Here is a 23,037-nt window from a genome sequence, read left to right as displayed (position 1 = left end):
AGCTACCAGGCCACGGTGGAGCAGGGCAGGGGAGCCGGCCAGACTGGGCTGTCCTCCCCGGCTCTACGGCCTCGGGAGCTTTGCCTTCACTCCATCCCTTCCCATTCTCCTGCATTTGCCACTCATGTGCTCTGGGCAGGCATGGGGCCTGGGGAGGGGAACTCAGGCAGAGTTGTGTGTGACCAGATCCATGGGTAGGTGGGAGCTGCGGGGGAGTAGAAAGCAAAACAGAGCGTGCAGGAGGGAAGGAACTGGCTGGAGAGAGAAGGGATGGACAGGAGCTGGGGAGAGCCTGTGGCTTTCTGGGAAAGGGGGTCTCTGCACCACTGTCCCCATGGGGCTGCCTCCTACTCCGTCCCTTACATCCACCCTGCCTCTGCAGAAGCCGAGGAGCTGTACCAGAAAAGGGTCCTGACCATCACGGGCATCTGCGTGGCTCTGCTGGTCGTGGGCATCGTCTGTGTTGTGGCCTACTGCAAGACCAAGTGAGTGACAGGCACTCGGGCTGGGGACAGGCCAAGCCAAGGGATGGGCCTCCAAGACTGTTTACGAAGGAGGTTCTCCTCCCCCACCCCACCGGAGCCCTCCACACACTCCTAGGCCCCAAGTGCCCCTTCGGGAGCCTCTGTAGCTGGGTGGGTGTGGGGCCAAAGGTCTGAGCCAAGAAGTAGAGGCAGAGGGTGGGGAAGGCCCCAGGGCACTGACAAAGAATGGTCCTGAGCACAGGCTTTGGGAGAAGACAAAGTCTGGAGGAGGGTGAGGAGGGAGTTGGGGCCCAGTGAGCCCAGAGGAGACTAGGCCCAAGAGGGAAAATTGAGTCCAAGAATTGCAGAAAAAGCAAGCCACCTGTCCTGCCCCCACTGCATTTACTCATTTCTCCAACAGACACTCATTTGGTGCCTGCTGGACACCAGGCCCCGCCTCAGACACATGGCCGGTGCTCTGAGCAAGTGGTCCGGTGTCACAGGATACCTTTTAGAGGCACCTAACCTTGGCTGGGGAGCAGAAAGAGTTTCCCCGAGGAAGCAGCATTTAGGCCAGGGCCTGAGAGGTGAACAAGAGTTAGCAGGTGAAGAGGAAAGTATTCCAGGTGAACGGCCTAGCATGCACAAGGCCAGGAGGCCAGAGAGAGCGGGGCACGGTGGAGGATCAGAAAGAAACTCACCACGGAGGAGCTAGCTGGAGTGCCGGGTGGGCAGCGAGACACAGGGCTGGGAGAGAAACAGGACACTAAGGCCCAATAAAGGGGTTTCATTTTCATTTTTGCAGGTACATAGTAGGTGTATATATTTATGAGCTACATGAGATATTTTGATACAGGCACGCAAGACATAATAATCATATCATGTAAAGTGGGCTAGTCATCCCCCCAAGCATTTATACTTTGTGACCCTGAGCAAACTGATCGGTCCTCATGGACCTTTGTGTTACAAGCAATCCAATTACACTCTTTTAAATGTACAACTAAATTATTATTGACTATAGTCACCTCATTATGCTATCGAATACTAGGTCTCTTTTATTCTTTCTAACCACTTTTTGTACCCATGAACCATCCCCACCTCCCTCCCAACCCCCCACTTCCCTTCCCAGCCTCTGGTAACTATCCTTCTCTCTATCTCCCTGACTTCACAAGGAAGAGTCTTAAACAAGGGAGTGACATGATTAGATTTATTATCAAATAAATTGAGCATTTAATATGTGCCAATCTAAAGTAGTCCCACAGCTAACCACAGCACCCTGGGTATTTTCTTCATGGCACTTTACTCAAAGTATCTAGTTCACTTCTTTGTTTACGTATTTCCCATCTGCTTCCTCTACTGCTCTACAGGCTTCAGGAGGGCAGATACCCTATCTACCTATCTATCTTCTCTGCTCCAAAACAATGTCTGCTACATGGTGACACCTCAATAAATACCAAATGAATGAATAAGGGAGAGAGGGAGTCAGCACACACGCACACATACACACACACAGATAGAGAGAGAGAAAGAAAGAGAGAGAGAGAGAGAGAGAGAGAGACTCTTGTCCTGTCACCCAGGCCGAAGTGCAATGGCGCAATCTCAGCTCACCATGACCCCTGCCTCCCAGGTTCAAGCAATTCTCCTGCCTCAGCCTCCCAAGTAGCTGGGATTACAGGCATGTACCACCACGATGGGCTAATTTTGCATTTTAAGTAGAGACAGGATTTCTACATGTTGGTCAGGCTGGTCTGAAACTCCTGACCTCAGATGATCTGCCTTTCTAGGCCCCCAAAAGTTTTGGGATTACAGGCGTGAGCCACTGCACCCAGCCTTGAATATTTCATATACTTTTAATCATCAGTAGTCTTTGGAATGGATAAATGATCACCGTTTTATAGATGAAGAAAGTGAAACGTGGAGAGCTTAAGTAACTTGTCCAGGGTTGCATAACTAGAAAGCAATGAAGTTCTACTCTCTGAGCAGAGCCAAAGCTCCCTGCCTGGTCCTGCTGGATTCAGGGTGGTGGTGATGGTGTAGGGGCAGCTTGAGCACAGGGAAGAGCAGCGGCCCTGGCGGCCCTGGACAGGGGCAAAAGCTGTTTCCCTAGAGAGGCAGCTAGGGAAGTTCATCATTATCGAGTTAGGGGAATGCCAGGCTCACTTTCCCTTCCCTTGTGCAGAAAACAGAGGAAGCAGATGCACAACCACCTCCGGCAGAACATGTGCCCGGCCCATCAGAACCGGAGCTTGGCCAATGGGCCCAGCCACCCGCGGCTGGACCCAGAGGAGATCCAGATGGCAGATGTGAGTGGCTTTCCTGGGCCCCCTTCTAAACACCCAGTGGACAGCCAGCCTTCTCATGCCCCCTGCAAGGATGGGCCAGGGCAGCAGCCAGCCTATCCCATGGCCAGCCTTTCCTGCTAGGCACTGCCTCAGCAGGATGGCTGGCCTTGCCTTGCTCACTTTCATCAGGAAGGGGTGGGGGTTGATTTGCTGGAGCCGTCACTGCCCCAGAATCAAGTCACTCTCACCCAGTGGGTCTCCCCAACCAGGAGCTCAGTCAGTGCTCATCACATCCTGTCCCCAACAGGAAAAGTTGATTTAGGCCACGGTCACTAACTCTCACCCAACTCTGTCCGTTCCAGTATATCTCTAAGAATGTGCCAGCCACAGACCACGTCATCAGGAGAGAAACTGAGACCACCTTCTCCGGGAGCCACTCCTGTTCACCTTCTCACCACTGCTCCACAGCCACGCCCACCTCCAGCCACAGGTAGGCACCACCAAAGCCCACGGAAACCTGGAGACTCAAATACTTCATCTGGCACAAAGTGCCCACTTACTCCAACATCCAGAGCTACTCGATACCCTCTCCTGAGCTTGCCACAGGAATCACAGCGCACCTCTCCAGAACTTCGAAGGCTGATCCACACAGCACAAAGGCCCAGACAGCTCAAAAATAACATGGCTGGCTCCCTTCTTCCCTGGGAGCACCAGGAAATAGGGCCCTCACATACTGGCCCCTGGGGCTGGGCTTCTGAGATAGGTAGCTAAGGACCACACAGGGGGTTTAAGGTAAGGCTAGGGGAGGCTGGTTGCAGGGAGGAAAGAAATGGATTTCTGCACAGTACAACTCACTCATCCATGGGACCCCAGCCCTCCTTCTTCCAATATTGGAGTTGAGCATTTGCAACACTCTACATCACCCCAGAATGGAGAAGGGCATTGAGCTAAGGGAGCTGGAGGTGGAAGAAGAGCCAGGGAGGTCCATGGAACCACACCTGCTGGGCGCTCTGCCCTTCCTTACTCTTCATCTCACCCCATCTGGCTTTCCCAGACACGAGAGCCACACGTGGAGCCTGGAACGTTCTGAGAGCCTGACCTCTGACTCGCAGTCGGGCATCATGCTGTCATCAGTGGGTACCAGCAAATGCAACAGCCCAGCGTGTGTGGAGGCTCGGGCAAGACGAGCAGCAGCCTACAACCTGGAGGAGCGGCGCAGGGCCACCGCACCAGCCTACCATGACTCTGTGGACTCCCTGCGTGACTCCCCACACAGCGAGAGGTCAGTTCCTACCCCCTGGCTTATGCCCCACCTTAGCCAAAGGGCTGGCACCACTGGCCCAAGGCTGACCCTTAGAGCCCCTCAGAAACACTCCAAAGAGTCTCATCTCCATTTTTGAGATGGGAAAACAAGGTCCTAGAAAAGGTGAAATGGCTTGCTCAGGACCATAGCATGTTAATGACAGATTGGGACTAGAGCTGGGTCAGCGGACCCTGGTGGGCAGAGACCATCTAATTTAGGACACTTTTCAGATGAGAAGAGGACATTATTAATAGTTACACTGGAACATCAAGAACAAACAGGGAGCCAGGCATGGTGGCTCACACCTGTAATCACAGGGAGCCTGAGGTGGATTACCTGAGGTCAGAAGTTCGAGACTAGTCTGGCCAACATGGCGAAACCCCATCTCGACTAAAAATACAAAAATTAGCTGGGCATGGTGGCACATACCTGTAATCACAGCTACTTGGGAGGCTGAGGCAGGAGAATCCGTTGTACCTGGGAGGCGGAGGTTGCAATGAGCTGAGATTGCGCCACTGTATTCCAACCTTGGCAATGGAGCAAGACTCCATCTAAAAAAAAAACAAACAAAACAGGGGCTGTTCTGGACAAACTAGGATATATGCTAGAGGCCCCATGTCCAGCAGGAACAGAAAGACACTAAGATGGAGTAGACTGCAAGGTGAGAGGAGAGGTTGTCTTTGAGGACACACCAGCACAAGATGGACATGAGTCACGAATGACGGCAGCCCTTGGCAGTGTCAGCAACAAGACCCCATGGTTCAAGGCCTGGTTGGGTTCCTAAGTAGTGGATGCAGTAAGAATCAGGAAATGTCCCTTCTTCCCTGACTCCAAGCCAGGAGTCTCAAGGGCCAGCACCCCCGCCAGCTTGCTCAGCCCTGAGTGGCCCTCAGCCAAGTGGGGTCTGTAGGAGATGAGCAAAGAAAGGTGAGTGGTACTAAACACTCCAAACCGGGGTATAGGGAGAGGACCAGATATTCTCCTGCTCTCAACTCAGCCTACTCCATGCCAGACCCTGTGCTGGGCAGGCCTGCCTGGGAATCCAGAGATGGGCCACCAGATTCCTGCTGCTGAGGAGCTCCTGGCCATGGAAACAAACCAAGGAAGCTTACAGCAGCCTATGGAAAGTGCTAAACACAGGACACCACACTAGGGCAGAGAGACCCAGTCTGACTGCAGGCTCTGGGAAGCAGCCAGGTTTGCCAAGCCCAGCTCCACCACCTGTGTGATTTGGGGCAGGCTGATCACCTCTATACCTTGTTGCCTCAGCTATAGAACAGGGAGAACAATCGCTACTATGCATGGTTCAGGTGAAGGCCACCTGAGATCATGTGCACAGCGCTCTTTGCCTCATCCTTGGCATGGAGCTCATGCTCACTAGGTGTAGCTATTTATCAGGCGTAACCACAGCAATGGGACTTCCTAATGGGTGGTAGGAAGAGGAGAGGCAGGAGAGCGGGCAGGAAAGCATTCCAAGCATGGGAAACAACTTGAGCTGTTCCAACAGAGACATTTAAGAACACGGCTGATGAGTGAGGTGCCTGGAACAGGGTGGGCTGTAGGGAGCAGAGGAGCTGGGCCTGAACAGGCAAGCTGGCCAGACAGACTGACCCCGGGTGCGTAAACAGGAAGACCTCCTTCAGCAGATCTGTGACTTTTCAAGATTGCTCTGGGAACCACAGAGTGAAGAAGGAGAGACCCTGGGGTGGAAGCATGACCACAGTGAACAACTGGGCCCAGGGTGGGATGGAGAGTGTGCTTCCCGAGAAGGGAATAGCTAGAACTTGGTGGCTGATTAGATGTTGGTGGGAGAGGGAAGAAGGAGTAGTCAGGCGACTGAAAATAAACGTAATGGGGACTCCAGGCTGGTTCCAGAGAGCAGTGAGGTGCCCAGCTGTGCAGTATGGAAGGGAAACACAGAGGTGGGTGGCCCCTGTCCTGAGGTGGTGACGGTGGGGCAGAAGACTGATGGACTTACAAGGGGGATGTGGAGGACAGAAGGGGGCAGGTACCTGGGATCCAGTCTGGGAGATACTAGCCAGGGCAAACTTCTGAAGGAGCTGGTGGTGTGGGGATGGGTCTGCAGCCACAAGCAGACACACCTCAGTGGGACCTTGGTACTTCCCTGAAGCAGGTTTTGACTTCAGTATAAGAAGGACTATTTCCCTCACTGAAGCCACTGGGGAATGGGATGAATTGTCCCTGTGGGGCAGTGAGTACAGGTCATAGGGGTATCTGAATGGGGACTAGTGGGTTCTGGAATTGGGTAGTATGAGTCCTGGTTCCTGCCTAGCCTCAAGTCACATCCGAGCTTTGCCACTTCCTGGCTGTGTAAATCCTGAAAAAGTCATTTAAACATTCGGAGTGTTAGTTTCCTGTGTGTAGAATGGGACTGGCGGAAGGATCTTACAGAGCTGCCGTATTAAACCAGATGGAACCTGTACTATACCCCAGTGTGAGCCTGACCCCGTGACGTAACGGTGCGCCATTCATGGAGACTAACCGGGTCAGGCACGGGGCTAACACATCCCACTGATACATTCTGGAATCAACCCAACAGAGCTATGGAATGAACACCATGGTTATGCCCGCTTAACAAATAAGGAAACCAGGACTCGGAGAGGTTTAGGAAATCGCATAAGGCCACTGAGGGTTACCGCCATCATTCTTGCAGGCGGGTTCTGGGGCAAGGTTACTGCAGGTCTGGGTCCGCCCCTCCCAGCCTACCCCACCCCCAACCCCCGGCCCGGGACTGGCCCAGGCCCATGCCTCTGCCTCTCCCCGCAGGTACGTGTCCGCCCTGACCACGCCCGCGCGCCTCTCGCCCGTGGACTTCCACTACTCGCTGGCCACGCAGGTGCCGACTTTCGAGATCACGTCCCCCAACTCGGCGCACGCCGTGTCGCTGCCGCCGGCCGCGCCCATCAGCTACCGCCTGGCGGAGCAGCAGCCGCTACTGCGGCACCCGGCGCCCCCCGGACCCGGGCCGGGGCCCGGACCCGGCGCGGACATGCAGCGCAGCTACGACAGCTACTACTACCCCGCGGCGGGGCCCGGGCCGCGGCGCGGGACCTGCGCGCTCGGCGGCAGCCTGGGCAGCCTGCCCGCCAGCCCCTTTCGCATCCCGGAGGACGACGAGTACGAGACCACGCAGGAGTGCGCGCCCCCGCCGCCCCCGCGGCCGCGCGTGCGCGGCGCGTCCCGCAGGACGTCGGCGGGGCCCCGGCGCTGGCGCCGCTCGCGCCTCAACGGGCTGGCGGCGCAGCGCGCACGGGAGGCGCGGGACTCGCTGTCGCTGAGCAGCGGCTCGGGCGGCGGCTCGGCCTCGGCGTCGGACGACGACGCGGACGGGGCGCTGGCGGCCGAGAGCACGCCTTTCCTGGGCCTGCGCGCGGCGCACGACTCGCTGCGCTCGGACTCGCCGCCGCTGTGCCCGGCGGCCGACAGCAGGACTTACTACTCCCTGGACAGCCACAGCACGCGGGCCAGCAGCAGACACAGCCGCGGGCCGCCCCCGCGGGCCAAGCAGGACTCGGCGCCGCTCTAGGGCCCCGCCGCGCGCCCCTCCGCCTCGCCCGCGCCACTGTCTTTTAGGAGACGAGAGACCGCCAACTGGAGAGAAAGGAGGAAAAAAGAAATAAAAATATTTTTATTTTCTATAAAATGAAAAAAAGTATAACAAAATGTTTTATTTTCATTTTAGCAAAAATTGTCTTATAACACTAGCTAACGGCAAAGACGTTTTTATAGGGAAACTATTTATATGTGACATCCTGATTTACAGCTTCGGAAAAAAAAAGAAACAACAAAAAAAAAAGAGAGATGGGCCAATTTTTTGACTCTTTAATAGAAACCTATTTTGTGGTGCCTTTTGCTGTACGCTCATCTGGGGCTCCGGGAGAGAGGTCTCTGGGTTGCGGAGTGCTGGGAGTGACAGGGAGAGAAGAGGCTGTGGGGTTCAGGTGGCGGCGGGGGTGGGGGGTGGTAGGGGCTTGGCCCTGAGGAAGAACTGAGGACAGAAGTAGCTTAGCCCCCAGGCAAGAGCTGGAGTTCCGAACCCCTGGGGGGTGAGGGCCAGGACTCTAGACTTGGAGCTGGTGCTGGGGTAACTTCCAGTGGAAGATAAAAACACAGCTACCCGAATGGGGGAGCCCTGGCTACTCACAGCTGTTAAGGGAGCGGGGCAGAGAAAGGTCTCCCAGAAAGCCTGGGCCCAGGGAGGGGCAACTCTGCCAGGGTCCCAATGTTGGTGGCTCCTGTCCCCCACAGCCTCCAGGGCGCCCCTCCGTCCTCTGCAGCGCCTTCGTTTACAGGTCGTCTTTTCTATTTTACACCTGCATGTCCTTTGCATTTCAGATTCTTTAGATTGGATGCATGGTCACGCTGGGACCGAGAAGAGCCACTCGACAGTGTATTTCCCTTTTTAGCAATAAAGTAACACCATTTCCTTCTCACAGGCTGCTTCCCAGCCCCCAACCCACCTATGACTTCCACTCCGTCTCCAGTCCTGCCCTCCCACCCCCAAAACCTGGGTCCACTGCTAATTTGTCAAAAAGGTAATTGTTTAAAAAAAAAAAAATTCCAAACAGAAACAAATGGGAATCCTGCCCTGAAATGTCTGAACACCTGACTGTTGACACTTGAACATTTTTATATTATAAATAAAATCAGAAATGACTCCTGTTTGACTGTGTGTGCCTAGCCCCAGATGTGGAGGGAAGTCAGAGCGCCAAGCCCTGTGGTGGAGGTGGATGATCTGGCCTGGAGGTCGGAGGGAGCCAGGACCGTCCCTGAGAGGAAGTGACCCTCTCCAGTCTCAATGGCCCCAGCTCCCAGGACAGACTCCAGCCCTCCTCCTGCTTCCAAGTATTTACAAGCTGTCCCCCTGGCTGCTGGGGAACCTGGCCAAGGGACTGACGCAAATTGCTCTGCTTCAAACTCAGCCTTGGAACTCTGGCCAGTTCCTGCCTTGGATCTATGGGCCGGACTGAGGCAACAGTTGCCAGCCTAAGTGGGTGAGGAGGGGTGGGTTGTGGGGTTGGCACTGGCACAGCTGAGGCAGGATGACCCTTGGACCCTGAGGCACGTCACAGGCAAAGTCTGGACATGCAAAGTGGCATAACAGGTACCCCCAGCTGCCAGGAGGACCACAGCTGCTGCAGCTCATAAGCCTACAGGGTGTTGCTCTTTCCCCAGTTTATACCCCCTCAGAGCCAGGGCCTGTCTAAACCCGCAGCCCTGAGGGAGAGTACATGATTTCAGTATGGAGAAGGCAGATGGAGGCCCAGGGTTCAAAAGCCTTTTCCCTCATCAACTAAGTTAGTAAACCAGTGCCCAGCACCGGGAACTATTCGGTTCCAGCCAGACACCATGACATCTTCCACCCAAAGAGCTGAGGTGGTTGGCATCCACTGTCGCCTGCTCATGTGTGTGTGTTTGTGAGGGTGTGGGTAGGTGTGAATGCCCCTAGGATGTGTGTAGTCACAGACCTACAGGTGGGAGGGACAGAGAGGCTGCGGGTTGAGAGGGCTTCGGCATCAACAGGGCATGAGTTCAAATTCCAGCTCTGCGACTCCCAGCTGTGTGATAGCTCTAGGCCACAGTTTCCTTGCTGGGAAATGGTGATGCAAATAACTACCCCAAAAGGTTTCTGTGGAGATTATAAAATACCCAGTGCTGATATTGGCATGTGATAGACTCCCATTACATGGCTAATTTGATAGTGGTGATGACAATATCCCGTGCCTTGCATCCTTGTATCACATAGCCAGGGTGACAAAAACTAGATTAGAGGGAGATGATGGAAAGAACAAGCTAAATTTTTTGTATTCATTGTGGGGGCTCTGGGGAAAAGTATCTGCTAACAAAAAATTTTAAAAAAGGAAAATAACTCAATGCTGCATAAAACCTGCAACTCACTGGCCCCTCCCAGCCCCCTTCTGTTGATCTCACCCAGCCTCCTCTGCTGTCTTTGGATGTGTGGTTGGCTTTAAAATCCTCTGAAAGCCAGTTACTCTTCCATGGGACCCACGGCTTCTGTTGGATCCCAAGTGAACTCCATATGAACTCTTCGGGAGTTCACCCATTGACCTTTGTGTGATCCAGCTTAGTGTCCTCATGTGACCTTTACCTTTACCAGGGCTCTAGGTTGTTGCCGCCTTCTAAATTTTAGAGTCAGATGCGACCCAATGAACTCACCAATCCCTTTGTGGCCCTCAGTTGATTCTGAATAACCACTTGGTGAACTCACCGACCTTTGCATGAGCATCAGGTACCTTCATTACATGCTCTGTATCCTACATTACCTGCCATACATGCCGAGAATGCAAGGCCAGCACCTAACGGAGTTCTTTCTTCACCTGTCATCCACCCATTCATATCACAGGTATGGTTAGAACCGGGGCACACATATGAGTAGAGAGGCCCCTTCTCCATTCTGCTTCTAAAATCTCTGCCTTGGAGAGCCTTCCCATGGCCTTTCAGGAAGAGTCGCAGTCCTGTCAAACTACTTCCCTTCCACCACCCCATCACTGGACCATGTAGGATGACGTCCAGGCAGCTTTCCAACTCAGAGGTTTTCTCCCCAATTTCCCAGTTCCTTCTTTTCCAGGTCATTTTTTGGCTTCTCTTTCCAGCCCCTCCCAGAGGTCCAAGTGGTAACGGTAACTGCCTGTTCTCCCCACCAGAGTGTGAGCCGCACGAAGACAGGGAGCAAACTTCCTCCCACCACCGTATCCCCATCACCATGCCCAGCGTGCGGCACACAGTTGACCCTCATTGAATTAGAGGATGAAGGCGCAAGGGACACTGTCATCAAGGGCAGCCGTAAGTCCCTGAGCCCGAGGACACCTCCCAGCACCACCAGGTGGCGCAAACCACTCATTTCATGTCACCAGTCCCGGATTTGAACAGTCCTAGAAAATGGGCATGTTTGGAGACAGCAGTTGTGGGGGAAACATGAGGATCCATTCGTAGGCAGGAAAAAATATTAGAACTTTGATTTAGATTTATTTTCATCTCATCTTTTTTAAATGTCTATTTTTGTGTATGTTTTATAATGTACATAATATTTTAGTACAGTAGTACATGTATATAATTTACAAATAAATAATTATACAATTAAGGAAGTGAACTAAACACTTTTTTACGATGGGAGGCACAACCCGTGCTCAGGAAGCACATCTGTCCACAGCTGCCGGAGCTCCCGCTCTGCTCTCCACTCACCCGCCCTCGGGAAGTGAAGGGTGAGACTGACCCCAAAAATCAAAGGACTTTTGAGGCAGCATGGAGAAAGTACCTAGAGCTCTTTTGTGGTGCCACATTGCATTTTCAATTTCATTTAAGTGAACATTTACTTCCTCTGAGCGAAACGAAGGGGCCAGATGGTTTGGGTCTAAAACACACTTCAGCTGATCCAACTTAAATAATCTGAATTTAAATCACTACATCTCTCCACATACTCAACAGCCCCTTGCCTCAAAAGTGAGTGGGCCTGTAAAGTTAGATACTTAGTTGCAAGCCTGGCTTATTTTATTAACTAAGTATGTTACCACTGATGCCAAATTGCTGGCCAAACTACAGTAATCTATTTAAATAGAGAGGATTCGCTCTTCACGGCGGTACTGCAGGTGCCATCACCCCCACCCACTTGTCGGTTGGAGGAATGCAGGGCTTAAAGGTGCTAGCTAATCCATGATCGTCAAGTGGCAAACTTCTCCACTCTTCCCAGATACATCCTTAGCTAAGCCTTTCTGATTCACTAGACAAATGAACGAAATAGCAACAGAAAAACAGTCAGTAACTTGTCATTCCACCTTTTCCCAAGACCAAGAATTAATGGCTTCCATAACCTTCCTCTGACAAGCATCTTTGGACTTGTTGACAAGTGGCCATTTTCGAGGCAGAGTGTCTTTTATTCCTACAGCTGTAGATCTGTCCAAGAGGCCACCTTGGGAGCTCAGAGACCTGGCAGCACCACATAAAGACCCAAATATAAACAGGGCCGTGGTCCCATCCCACTCACACCCCAGGATATCCATGGGACAAATGGGGCAGTGCATACAGGCTCTATTTTTTCCAAAAGCATCAACTGTAAGGGCAGTGTAAGTCACAGGTCAGCTGGAAGAGGGAAAACAGGGAGAGGGAGGCCAGCACTCCAGCACTGCCTCCCCTTCCCTCCCAGAGTGTCAGGGGAGCCAGGTGCAACCATCCTTCCTAAAAGGGGAAGCTCCAAAATAGGCTTTTCCTTCATCTGATTGCATCCTCTAACTGATTTCTGTTCCAAAACCACCTTTCAGGGGTTCCTTATGCAGGTATTATTCTTACAGGTATACATTTGTGTCTGTATAAAAAGGAGGCAGTAGTGATCTCAATGGATGAAAAGAGGTGGACGCACATGTGCGTAGAGTCAGCTTGACACTGAAAGGGCATAAGCCTGGGTCCCAGATTATTGTGATGTGAGGCAGGAGACCTGGGCGTGGTTCTGGAGGCTGCTGGGAGGAGGGAGGAGGGGATGGTGCTGGTGGTCTGCAGACCTGCTGCTGGTCAACTCAGAGGAAGGAGGAGGAGAAAGGGTGGGGTTCCAGCTGAGACCTGGAGTCAAGACCTGCCCTCACAGACAAGAAAGATGAGGAGAGAAGCTTGATGAGAAGAGGAAGACCTGGAAAGACAACAGCTCTTCCAGCTTCTCCAGCAAGGTGGTGTCTAGAGCATGCACACAACTGGCCTACAAAATGAGGCTCCATGGTGGAAAGGGAAACAAGGGCTGGGGAGAGGGTCTGATGCCCAGAGATGCCCACGGATGCAAGGAGGTCAATGCCACAAATGGCATCTCCGTCTCCTGGGCCCACAGGCTCTCTTCACCCCTCTGGCTGCCCATCAACTGCCTGGAGCTTGGTCCGCGTGGCTCCTGGCTGGAATTGTGCTCACCGGCCCCACTGGAGACATTGCCCACCTCTGGGGCCTGCACATCCATGTCAGCTAAGTATCAGGCCCAGTGGCATCCTTTGTGCTTTTGCTGCTAGTCACGTGGCCCTGGCTGAGGGCAGGGCTTGAGTGTGTCTTCCGGAGAGAAGGGTCATCCCCTTCCAGAGTGGCCAGCCGGGCCTCAATCCGCTCCAGATCATCTGAGCCCACTTTGATCTTCACAGACAGGAGGTGGATATAGGTCTCATAACGGCTTTTCTGGGGAAAGGCCAAACACAAGGTCAAAAGACAACAAAATAGGAAAAAAGGATGTGCACCTTATATGACAAAAGACTAATTTCCTTAATATGCAGAGAGCTTTCAAAAATCATTAAAAAGAAGATGAACAGTGCAATTAAAAAATAAGCAAGGGACATGCACATAAACTTCATAATTTTAAAAATCCAAATAATTGGCAATCATTTCTTGGATATGACACCAAAAACCCAGGCAACAAAAGTAAAAATACACAAATGGGACTAAATTTAAAATCAAAATTTAAAACATCTGCAAAGGATACAATCAATAGAATGAAAAGGCAACCTACAGAAAAATATCTGCAAGTCATATATCTGATAAGGGTCTAGTATTCAGAACACATAAAGAGCTCTCAGAATGGAACAACAGAAGACAACCCAAAATTTTTAGATGGGCAAAGGACTTGAATTCACATTTCTCCAAAGAAAACATACAAACGGCCAACAAGGACATGAAAATATGCTCAACATCATTAGTCACTAGGGAAATGCAAGTCAAAGCCACGCTTACTACTATCAAAAGAGCAGAAAATACATGTTGGTGAGGATATGGAGAAACAGACAGAACTCTTGTGACCTGCTGGTGGGAATGTAAATGGAGCAGCTGTTATGGAAAGCTGGTAGCTTATCAAAAAGTTAAAAATAAAATTACCACATGATCCAGCAAGACCATTTCTAACTATAAACCCAAATGAATTGAAAGAAGGGTCTTGAAGGGATATTTGTATACCCATTTTCATAGCAGCATTTTTCACAATAGCCAAAAGATGGAAACAAGCCAAGTGTTCACTGAGGGACAAATGGATAAACAAAATGTGGTGTATACATACCATGGAATATTATTCAGCCTTAACCTATTCACGCATAGTGTTTCATTATGGAATGGTAAGCTCATGGGAGTTATTTACATCTACTACTCAAGGTCACCTCCAAGGTCTGATTTTTCACCAAAAAAAAAAAAAAATGTTGCAACCTCCACCATAAATGAGTTAAAAAGAAAGGGAATTCTGAATACATGCTACAATATGGATGAACCTTGAGGACATTATGCTAAGTGAAATAATTCAATCACAAAAGACAAATTCTGTATGATTCCACTTGCAGTAGTCAAAATCATAGAGGCAGAGAGTAGAACGGTGATTGCCAGGGGCTGGAGGGAGGGGAGAATGGGGAGTTATTATTTAATGAGAACAGAGTTTCAGCTTGGGAAGAGGAAATAATTCTGGAGATTGGTTATACAACAGTGTGAATAGACTTAACACTACTGAACTGTACACTTAAAAATGGTGAAGATGGTAAATTTTATACTACAAGTCTTACTGCAATTAAAATGTCTTTAAATCCAATTTAAAATAGTGATGAGGCTGAGGGCAGTGGCTCGCACCTGTAATCCCAGAACTTTGGGAGCCTGAGGCAGGTGGATCACCTGAAGTCAGAAGTTCGCAACCAGCCTGGCCAACATGGTGAAACCTCATCTCTACTAAAAATACAAAAAAAAATAGCTGGGTGTGGTGGCACCTGCCTGTAATCCCAGCTGTTCGGGAGGCTGAGGCACGAGAATCGCTTAAACGCAGGAGGCGGAGGTTGCAGTGAGCCAAGATCTCGCCACTACACTCCAGCCTGGGCGACAGAGTGAGATTCTATCTCAAAAGAAAAGTAGTAATGAAATACTAATTGTTAAACCTATCAGATTAGTGAAGATCAAAATGTTTTGCAATGCCCAGTGTTGGTGAGGACATGGAGAAATAAGTACATTCACAAACCATTAAAGGGGTTAGAAACCAGCGTAAGCATTTAAGAGGAAGGCTTGGCAGCATCTGAGAGGCTTCGTCTGAGCTCCAGCCCCTCACCCCTGTCAGGGAAGGCTGGCACCCTGGAAGGGCTTGGGACTAAAGGTCAGGGGACCCTGTTCCCTGCCAGCTGCCACAGGAGCAAGCCCCTTTATCAAGAGGCTTCATCTCCCCAGTCCCACATCAGGTCAGGCAGGAAGGAGAAAGAGCAGGGCACTGGGCTTTGCAATCCAACCCCTGGACGCTCACCTCGAAGGTGAGATAGTGCTCCTTCAACCGGTACTCCTCGGCCTCCTTGGACTTGATGCCCCTCTCAACTGGGTGACACCTGTGTTCGGCCAGCTCCGCAGTTAGCTGCCTCAACTTATTCTCGTGAGATCGCAGTTGCTCCTCCTGCGAAGACAAGTCCTGGATTGTGAGGCCTTACTCTCAGGATGTCACGGGGTGGATCAGATCCTGTTCCACCAGGAGCTGCTCCATCAAAGGGAAATGAAGGCCTAACCAGGGTCACCAAAACATGGGGATAGAGCCAGGCTCTGGACCCAAGGGCATGCTCCTCCTTCCACCTCCCTCCCTCCTCCCCCTGCTCCCATCAGGAAGCGCTTTCCTCAATGCCCCTTCCTCCACACCCCGCAGGCTCAGGAGAGGAGAGACGCTGACACTTATATGTGCACATAGACAATCCCCAACACAGGCACACACTGACCCCCACATACAACCCAGCTCATATGCATTCCCACGTGCACCCACAAACACTCTAGACCTGGCCCCGCTATCCCCTCCTCCATGTGATACACGCATTTTCTTACATTCATGCCCAGTCACACGCAGCGGTTACAGACCCAGGATCACACCCAAAGACAGGCCGAGACACTGTCACTGATGAGCAAACACATACTTATACCCCTACTGCAGGACAGCCAGGCCCCCGGTGCTGTGCGCATGTGCATGCGTGTGTGTGAGTCACTGCCAGCGTGTTTGCACACGTGAATGTGTGTGGTGTGTGCGCATATGTGGTGTACGTGCATTACATGTGCATGCACAGGGGCTCTGGGCAGAAGCAGGAGCCCAGGAGTTCAGTGGGGAGACCCAGGGCAAGGACTAGTGGGAAAGCGGCCAGTTGCTGGCAAAGAGGAAGTACGGGGCTTCCACTGCCCTCTACCTCTCAAGCTCTGGGCCACCATTTCTCCTGTCCTCTCCAAAGAAGCCCTGAGAGCCTGCAGCATGGGTGAGTTGGGTTTTCTAGTATTACAAATAAAATATTTACGAATAGGTGAGGGCAGCAGAAGAGCACTGGATGAAGAGTCAGCCAGGGGTCACTGTGTGAGCTCCCTGTGACACACAGTCTCTTCCATTTGTGCCCAGATGCACACGAGGCCACCAACTTTCGGTCACATCCACAGGGATGCACTGGCAGAGGCAGCTCCACGCCACCCACCACAGCCGTGGCCCCTGTGTGCCATGCCTCAGTCTCCCGTCTGGACATGGGGGTGGGGTGCGTGGGATAGAGGGAAGAGCTGCCCTTCTCTGGTGTCCTTCAGCCCAGGATCACCCAGCCTAGAGACGAAACTGGGGTGGGCTCCTGAACAGATGGTAGCCTGGGGAGCCGGCATCTTGACCCAGGAGTATGTACCTGGCAGAGGCGGGTAGTGCAGGAGGGCAGCAGGGGCCGACAGAACTTCTTCATGGAGCTGACAGCGGCTGGAAAAGCCGGGGCAGAGAAGATGGCTGCCACCAAGTTGATCCTGAGGATCCAGGACTGCATTTCCTCCTTGCTCCTGGGGACAGGAAGGGGAGAGGGTGCTGGCCTCTCACACAGGACTCCCTGTCCTTCATCCAGCACCCCATACCCAGCACTGGGCTTGGCACTGAGAAGGCACCAGTACCTCTAGATGAGCGGGTAAAGGAGAGAGGGAGGACACATAGGGGCTGGATGGGCGTGGAGCTACGCAGGGAGCTCCAAAGCTAAGCAGGGAGCTCCCTTTCTGTCCCAGCTTCCAGGCACACCAGATTTTCATGTGAAAATCAAACTTCCTAGGTCCACAGCTAGTGGCCCTGGAGTGAATGGGCGGGAGTGACCATGAACTGGGAATCATCAGAGGCAATGGCAACTGGGCACCTCCCCACAGCCCTCCTGCCCTGCCCCGCTGCCTGCCCAGCATGGGTGCTGTGATCCTGAAGCCTTGTCCACCAGCGTGCCTCCTTGCAAGTTCATGTGACACATGCACCCCAGTCTCAAGTCACAGGAGGATGGGGGGTGGTAGAAGGAGGGTCACCTGGAGGGTGCATCTGTCCCACATTTAAAGTGAAGGATGATTCATAAACATGCCACCTGCCCCGCATTGCAGACTCCAGCGCACTCGGCAGCCCCTGCAGGGCTTGTTAAACACAGTTGCTGGAGCCATCCCAGGGTTTCCGGGCTCAGCAGGTCTAAGGTGGAGCCAGAGGGACTGCAAGTGATACCGAGGGGAACCACACTTTGAGAACCGCTGCTTTTGGGTAAGCCAGCTGTCGGTCTGTGTCATGTGGCTACACGTACTCTGTGGCTGACTCACGAGCAGGAGAGGGGTTGTGTGCCGGGTCCCTGCGGCAGGCCTTGGGCCCTGGGCGGGAGCGAGGGGCTCCAGCTCCTACTCACGGTGCCTGGAAGAGGAATACCCTCCAGTCGGCTGTCTTAAGCTTGAGCACGTTGGACTTCTTGCTGTAGTCAGAGGCCCTGGTGGCCAGAGCATGATGCACGCGAATGGCGTTCTTCAGGTCACCCTCCGATAGAGCTTTGTCAGGCCTGTACTCATCCTGGATGGGGAGGGATGGGTGAGCTAGGGTCACTGACCCACACCTTCACTCCCCGCTGCCCTCACTCCCCTCTCTGTCCCTATAGCTCCCTTCATTTTCCATTCCTGCTGTCTCACCCACCCCAACGAGAATTCAGGTACCCTTCCCCTTACCCCAGTCTCAGAGGCCTGAACAGGCCTCACACTGAGCCACTGGGCACCAAGTCCTCATATAAAAACCTCCAAAGCCCTGAGTGGGCCCAAGTCTGGGGAAGGACCCGGCATGCGCCTGAGGCACAGGTCTTGCCTGGGGCCCTCAGGGCACCACAAGGCCAGGGCAGGATGGGACTGAGCTGGCCCTTTCTGAGTACGTTTTCTGGGGCAGTCTCACCTTCTGCAGGTACAGTATGGTCCCTTTGAGCACCGCGTAAAATTTCTTCCAGCCACGCCTCCCACGGGGTGCTGGAGAGAAGGGCACTGGTAGTGTGGCTGCAGCCACCCTCTGCAGTCTCTCCAATCCCACCTCCCACTACATGTCCACCTGTATGTGCAACCCCAAGAAGTGGCCTGGCGGCGCCCCCCTCTGTACCAGTGACCCTCCCATGCCCCTCTCCCAGCCTGACACCCACTCCTCTTGCCATCCATGTCAGCATGAGTCTTCCGGGTCAGCACACCGTGCTTGTAGGTGGTGGCACTGAGAGCCTGTGGGACATCCAGGAAGGGATTGCCACCATCCAGGATTCGCGTCACCTTCTTCGTGCCTGTCCCGAACTTGTCATCCACCAGCTCAGACAGGGATTTCCTCAGCTCGTCCTCATCACTAGGGAAGTACTAGGCCTGAGCACCACCTCCAGGGAGGCCTCAGGCCTGCATTGTCATGGCCTTTCCCCACCAGCCACCCCTCCTGGAGCCAGGGTCATTGAGGAAGAGCAGCCCCAGGAGGTAGAGATGAGGAGATTCCAATTCCGGACGGTAGATCCAGATCTCTGACCCCTCCTCTCATCTCCACTTCTGACTCTGACCTCTGATCTTTGATTTTTGTCCAAGTCCCAATTGGCATCCTTGGTCACAAACGTGGAGACTTTACTGTCTCCAGGTCTCCTTCCCAGTCTTCCTTCACCTCTCTCCATCACAGGGAGCACTAACCATGACCAGACTGAAGATGCTGCACAAACCCCACTGACATGCTGGCAGAGGGAAGCCAGCAGGTAAGGCCCTGAAGTCTGGGCCCCCACAGGAGCCCGGGCAGAAGAGTGCCAGCTCTTCCCTGTGGTGTGGGAGTTCCCGCCAATCTCTTCCTGGGGTCTCTACATGGACCTGGGCTGCCCTGGGGAGCACAGCAGAGCCTTTCAAAGTCTCCCCAAACAGCAAGGTCACCACCCCTCTTTCCTGACGAGACCTACAGATCTCACTGCTTTTGCAAGGGAAGAAGTTAGAGGGGCACTCTCCCCTTACCATTGTCAATAGCAGTCACCATCTACACAGTCATATTGTTATAGGGGCCTCGTGCCTCCTGCCTGCTTGCTTCCCAAAGGGATAGGAGCTGTCATCAATGGGAATTGGAACACTATCCCCATATAGAAAACCAGCTGTGGATATCATAGAACTAAAGTCACAGTTCAATCTATTCCATAGTAATGTAAACATTGCACTCTTTTTCTCAATACAGAAAATGAACCAAAGGGGAATTCAACACCAGGTGTGGGCCAGCTAGACACGTGCGTCAGGCACTGGATTGGGAGGGATCAGCACCATGGAGAGTGGTCAGAAAGACAAACCTGCACCCCCACACTCCCCCTCCCAGGGATGCAGGCTCCCCATACCTGTGCCCGTAGGCACTACTCACATGGCCCATTCCAGCTTTTCATTTTTGATGGAGTTGTAAAGGGTCTGGGAGACAGAAAAAAGAGAGAGAGGAATTCAGGTAAAGAGTCAAAAGAAACACCCATCTACCAACAATAACGTGGGTCCAGTGAGGGAGCATCGTTTCAGCCAATGGGGTAAAGTGGGCATTTGATTCATACTTGTTTGTTAGATGGATAAGTGAGCGGGTGGGTGGATGTACGGATGAGTGGTATTTAATTATGTGATCACTTAATGTCAATCTCACAGGAGACTGTAAGCTTCACAACATCAGAGGCTGTCCATTTGTTCACTACTGAATCTCCAGTGCAAAATCCAGAACTCAACATACAGCAAGTGCTCAATGGGGTAGACTGATGGGTGAGAGGATGAATGGGAGGATGGGTGAGTGGAATGGATGGATGGGGAAGTGGACAAGTGGAAGATGAAAGGATGGGTGGGGAAATAGGCAGGTGGATGGGTGAATGAATAAAAGATGGGTGGGTGGATAGAGGGTATATGAGGACAATTTAGGGGTGTAAGTACGAGGATATGGGTGGGCAAATGAATGGCAGGGTGTTGGGTGGATGATTGAGTAAATGATTGAGTGGATAGGTTTGAGGATGAATGTGTGAGTGGTTAGTGGGTAAATGAATGGGTAGGGAATAGTTGGATAAGGGGATCGGTGAGTAGATGCGGTGATGTTTGTTGAGGTAAGTAGATGAGGAAGTGTTTGAAGAGCATAAGGTATCTGTGTGGGTGCCGGGCGAATGGGTTAGTGGTTGCTATGGGGAAGTGGGAAGGGAGGGTCTGGGGATATACATGGGTGTTGGGGAATGGGTGGGTATATGGGTAGGTGAATGACTGAGTGGCTGGGTGGATGCATGGGAGGAGGAGTGGATGGGTGCAGAAGTGGGCAGATGGGTGAATGAGTAGACGGGGAGAAATGGATAAGTGGATGGTGAGACTGCAATTGTTTGATCTCACAAATACGTGCTTAACAAATGCTTCTCAATGGTGACGAATACACAGTAGGAAGAGTGATGAAGACAGTGTTCTATGGAACACTGGAGTTTGGATGGAGACCTCCAAACTCATTATTCAACTACCCCTGTAGTATCATCAGATTTTTCAAACCCACTATCTAAAAATGAAGCTGGCTGGGTGAGGTGGCTTACACCCGTAATTTCAGCACTTTGGGAGGCTGTGGTGCAAGGATTGACTGAGCCCAGGAGTTTGAGACCAGCCTGGGCAACATAGTGAGACCCCAGCTCTACAAAAAAAATAAAAAATAAAAATAAAAACCACCAGGCACAGTGGCATGCACCTATAGTCCCAGCTACTTGGGAGGCTGAGGCAGGAGGATCCCTTGAGGCCAAAAGTTCAAGGCTGCACGAGCCATGATCACACCACTGCACTCCAGCATGGATGGCTTGTCTCAAAAATATACAAATAATAAAAATGAGCCCATCACCAGCCCCCTAAAACCTTCCCCTTTTCCTCCAAAGTGGAGAAATGACCAGAATATAAAGGCCAGAGTTCCACCCTTGGCTTCAGCCTCAAAAGAAAACTGGATTCTCTTAATTCCTGGTGATGATGAAGGAATGAGTGGGCTTTTCCTTGAAGTGATCATGATGATGTTTGTAGTGAAGGTGGTGGTGGCGGTTGTGGTGGGTGGCAGCTGTGACAGTTCATAGTAGTATTGATTATTACTATGACAGTAATGGTGATAATGGAGTACTAAAAACAAATCTCGCAAAGCCTTCCCCCCGCCTAATTCAGGGAACAAAGAACAGCCAAATGTTGAGCTCAGAGGTTTGTCATCATGGCCCTGCGCCCTCTGTTAAGACCTTTGAATGCCAGGATTTAGTGGGACAGAGACTGCTCTCCTCTCTCTCCACGCAGGGCACAGCTAGCGGGATGGGGGCTCTCAGCAGACAATACCTTCAGCAGGTCTTTGGCAAAGTCTTGGCCATCATTCAGCTGGTCCAAGTTGGCAATGAATTGCTGACAAGACATCTTCTTACCAATGTTCTGTAATGGAGAAATGGTTCTGCCTAAGAGTAGGGAAGGAGGCTGATGTGTTCCCCATACACCCTGCCCTGCCCAGCCAGAGGGATGAGGCAGCATCAAGGGCAATAATGAAAACTAAATTTCGTGAATTTTCTTTTGTCTACAAGAGTTTACAGAACTCTTATCACAGTTAGAACTGTGCTTAATTCTCAAGCATCTTGAAAGGTTGGGCTTCTCCTGCAACCCAGGTGAAGGAGTCGGGCTGGATGAAGTGTTGTAAGAGCTGACATTTGCCAAGTCCCTACTGTGTTCCAGGTCTTATGCCTGACATGCATTATCTTATTCCTTTCTCACCCCGAGGAGAAGGCGAGGTGCCCATTTTTATCATCCCCATTTGACAGGTAAGAAAACTGAGGTACAGGAAGGTGAAGTGACATGCCCATGATCACACAGCAAGGAAGTGAAAGGGCCAAGTGTGTCTGACACCAAAGGCCATGCTCTCACCGCTACTCCATGGTTAACTCTCCCAAGGTCACTCAGCACCAGGACTTGAACCCAGGCCTCTTGGCTTCTGAGCAGAAGCTCTGCGTATTCCGCCACAACTGTCTCACCCTCTCACCTGCACAGAGGGGCAGCAAGGCTTCCAAGACATAGGTGAAGTGAGGGAAAGGTTGGTCTTATGGGAGTCAAAAATCCATTGCTATGGACACACACGGGTGCCCCAAGCTGAGCTGAGCTGAACTGGGACAAAGAGAACCCAAGCAGATGGTTTCATGCTTGGAGGCAGAAACAGGCAAAGAGCTGGAAATGACTAAATCCCCAAGTTCTGCCTTCTTGTTTTAACCAATGAGTAGTAGAGGGGCTCAAGCCCTGCAAACCCAACACCTGATGTTCACACTTCCGGACTCTCCGTGGAGTCACCACGTTTGAGAAAACACTGAACAGCACCTCATCTTTGTGAAGATAAAGACTCTTGAATACTGGATACTTATCACTGTAGGATTTTGTGGATTGGGGTTTGCTATAAAGCAGTGTTTTCCAAGGTTTACCTACACAAATAGGTATTCGCTCAAAAAAAGATTTCATAACAGAACAAGTTTATTTACATGTTTCAGAGTCTTTACCATGCTGATGTGCGCCGGTGTCTTCAAGGAGAGGATTCCACATCATTTCCCAAGTTTACTGACCTTGGCACTATTTTAGCAAAGACACTCTATTAGTGTCATGTGGGACATTCACACACCACAGAAATCATTCAGAAAACAGTGATGTAAGACTTTGTAACTAGCTGACAAGTAAGAACTTTCTATGCCCTTCCAAAAAGGTTCAGGAGAAAAGATCCTATGTT

General features: G+C 51.8%; 2 protein-coding genes across 11 annotated transcripts in view; one reads left to right on the top strand and one right to left on the bottom strand.

The window, feature by feature from the left end:
- Positions 1 to 8,732, top strand: part of NRG2 (neuregulin 2) — a 191,208-nt gene extending 182,476 nt beyond the window's left edge. For all 5 annotated transcript variants that reach the window (XM_039468269.2, XM_039468262.2, XM_039468267.2 and 2 more), the window contains 5 exons: positions 383 to 485; positions 2,644 to 2,767; positions 3,109 to 3,236; positions 3,801 to 4,028; positions 6,837 to 8,732. In XM_039468269.2, the coding sequence (XP_039324203.2) occupies positions 383 to 485; positions 2,644 to 2,767; positions 3,109 to 3,236; positions 3,801 to 4,028; positions 6,837 to 7,596 (1,343 nt within the window). In that variant the 3' untranslated portion in view covers positions 7,597 to 8,732. The remainder of the gene's footprint in view (positions 1 to 382; positions 486 to 2,643; positions 2,768 to 3,108; positions 3,237 to 3,800; positions 4,029 to 6,836) is intronic.
- A 2,292-nt stretch (positions 8,733 to 11,024) lies between these two features.
- PSD2 (pleckstrin and Sec7 domain containing 2) overlaps positions 11,025 to 23,037 on the bottom strand; it is an 89,253-nt gene continuing 77,240 nt past the window's right edge. For 3 of the 6 annotated variants that reach the window (XM_074380258.1, XM_074380266.1, XM_074380263.1), the window contains 8 exons: positions 21,621 to 21,711; positions 19,681 to 19,724; positions 18,464 to 18,654; positions 18,226 to 18,296; positions 17,699 to 17,856; positions 16,694 to 16,838; positions 15,310 to 15,453; positions 11,025 to 13,232 (listed from right to left, as the gene is read on the bottom strand). In XM_074380258.1, the coding sequence (XP_074236359.1) occupies positions 13,029 to 13,232; positions 15,310 to 15,453; positions 16,694 to 16,838; positions 17,699 to 17,856; positions 18,226 to 18,296; positions 18,464 to 18,654; positions 19,681 to 19,724; positions 21,621 to 21,711 (1,048 nt within the window). In that variant the 3' untranslated portion in view covers positions 11,025 to 13,028. Of the gene's footprint in view, positions 13,233 to 15,309; positions 15,454 to 16,693; positions 17,857 to 18,225; positions 18,297 to 18,463; positions 18,655 to 19,680; positions 19,725 to 21,620; positions 21,712 to 23,037 lie in introns of those variants that run through there. The other 3 variants (XM_010344462.3, XM_039468281.2, XM_074380272.1) reach the window with 2 other exon arrangements.

The sequence above is a fragment of the Saimiri boliviensis genome, chromosome 1 (assembly GCF_048565385.1).
Source record: "Saimiri boliviensis isolate mSaiBol1 chromosome 1, mSaiBol1.pri, whole genome shotgun sequence".
Taxonomy (NCBI): domain Eukaryota; kingdom Metazoa; phylum Chordata; class Mammalia; order Primates; family Cebidae; genus Saimiri; species Saimiri boliviensis.
Note: the sequence above shows the minus strand (reverse complement) of the source record. Positions and strands in the feature narration are given on the sequence as shown.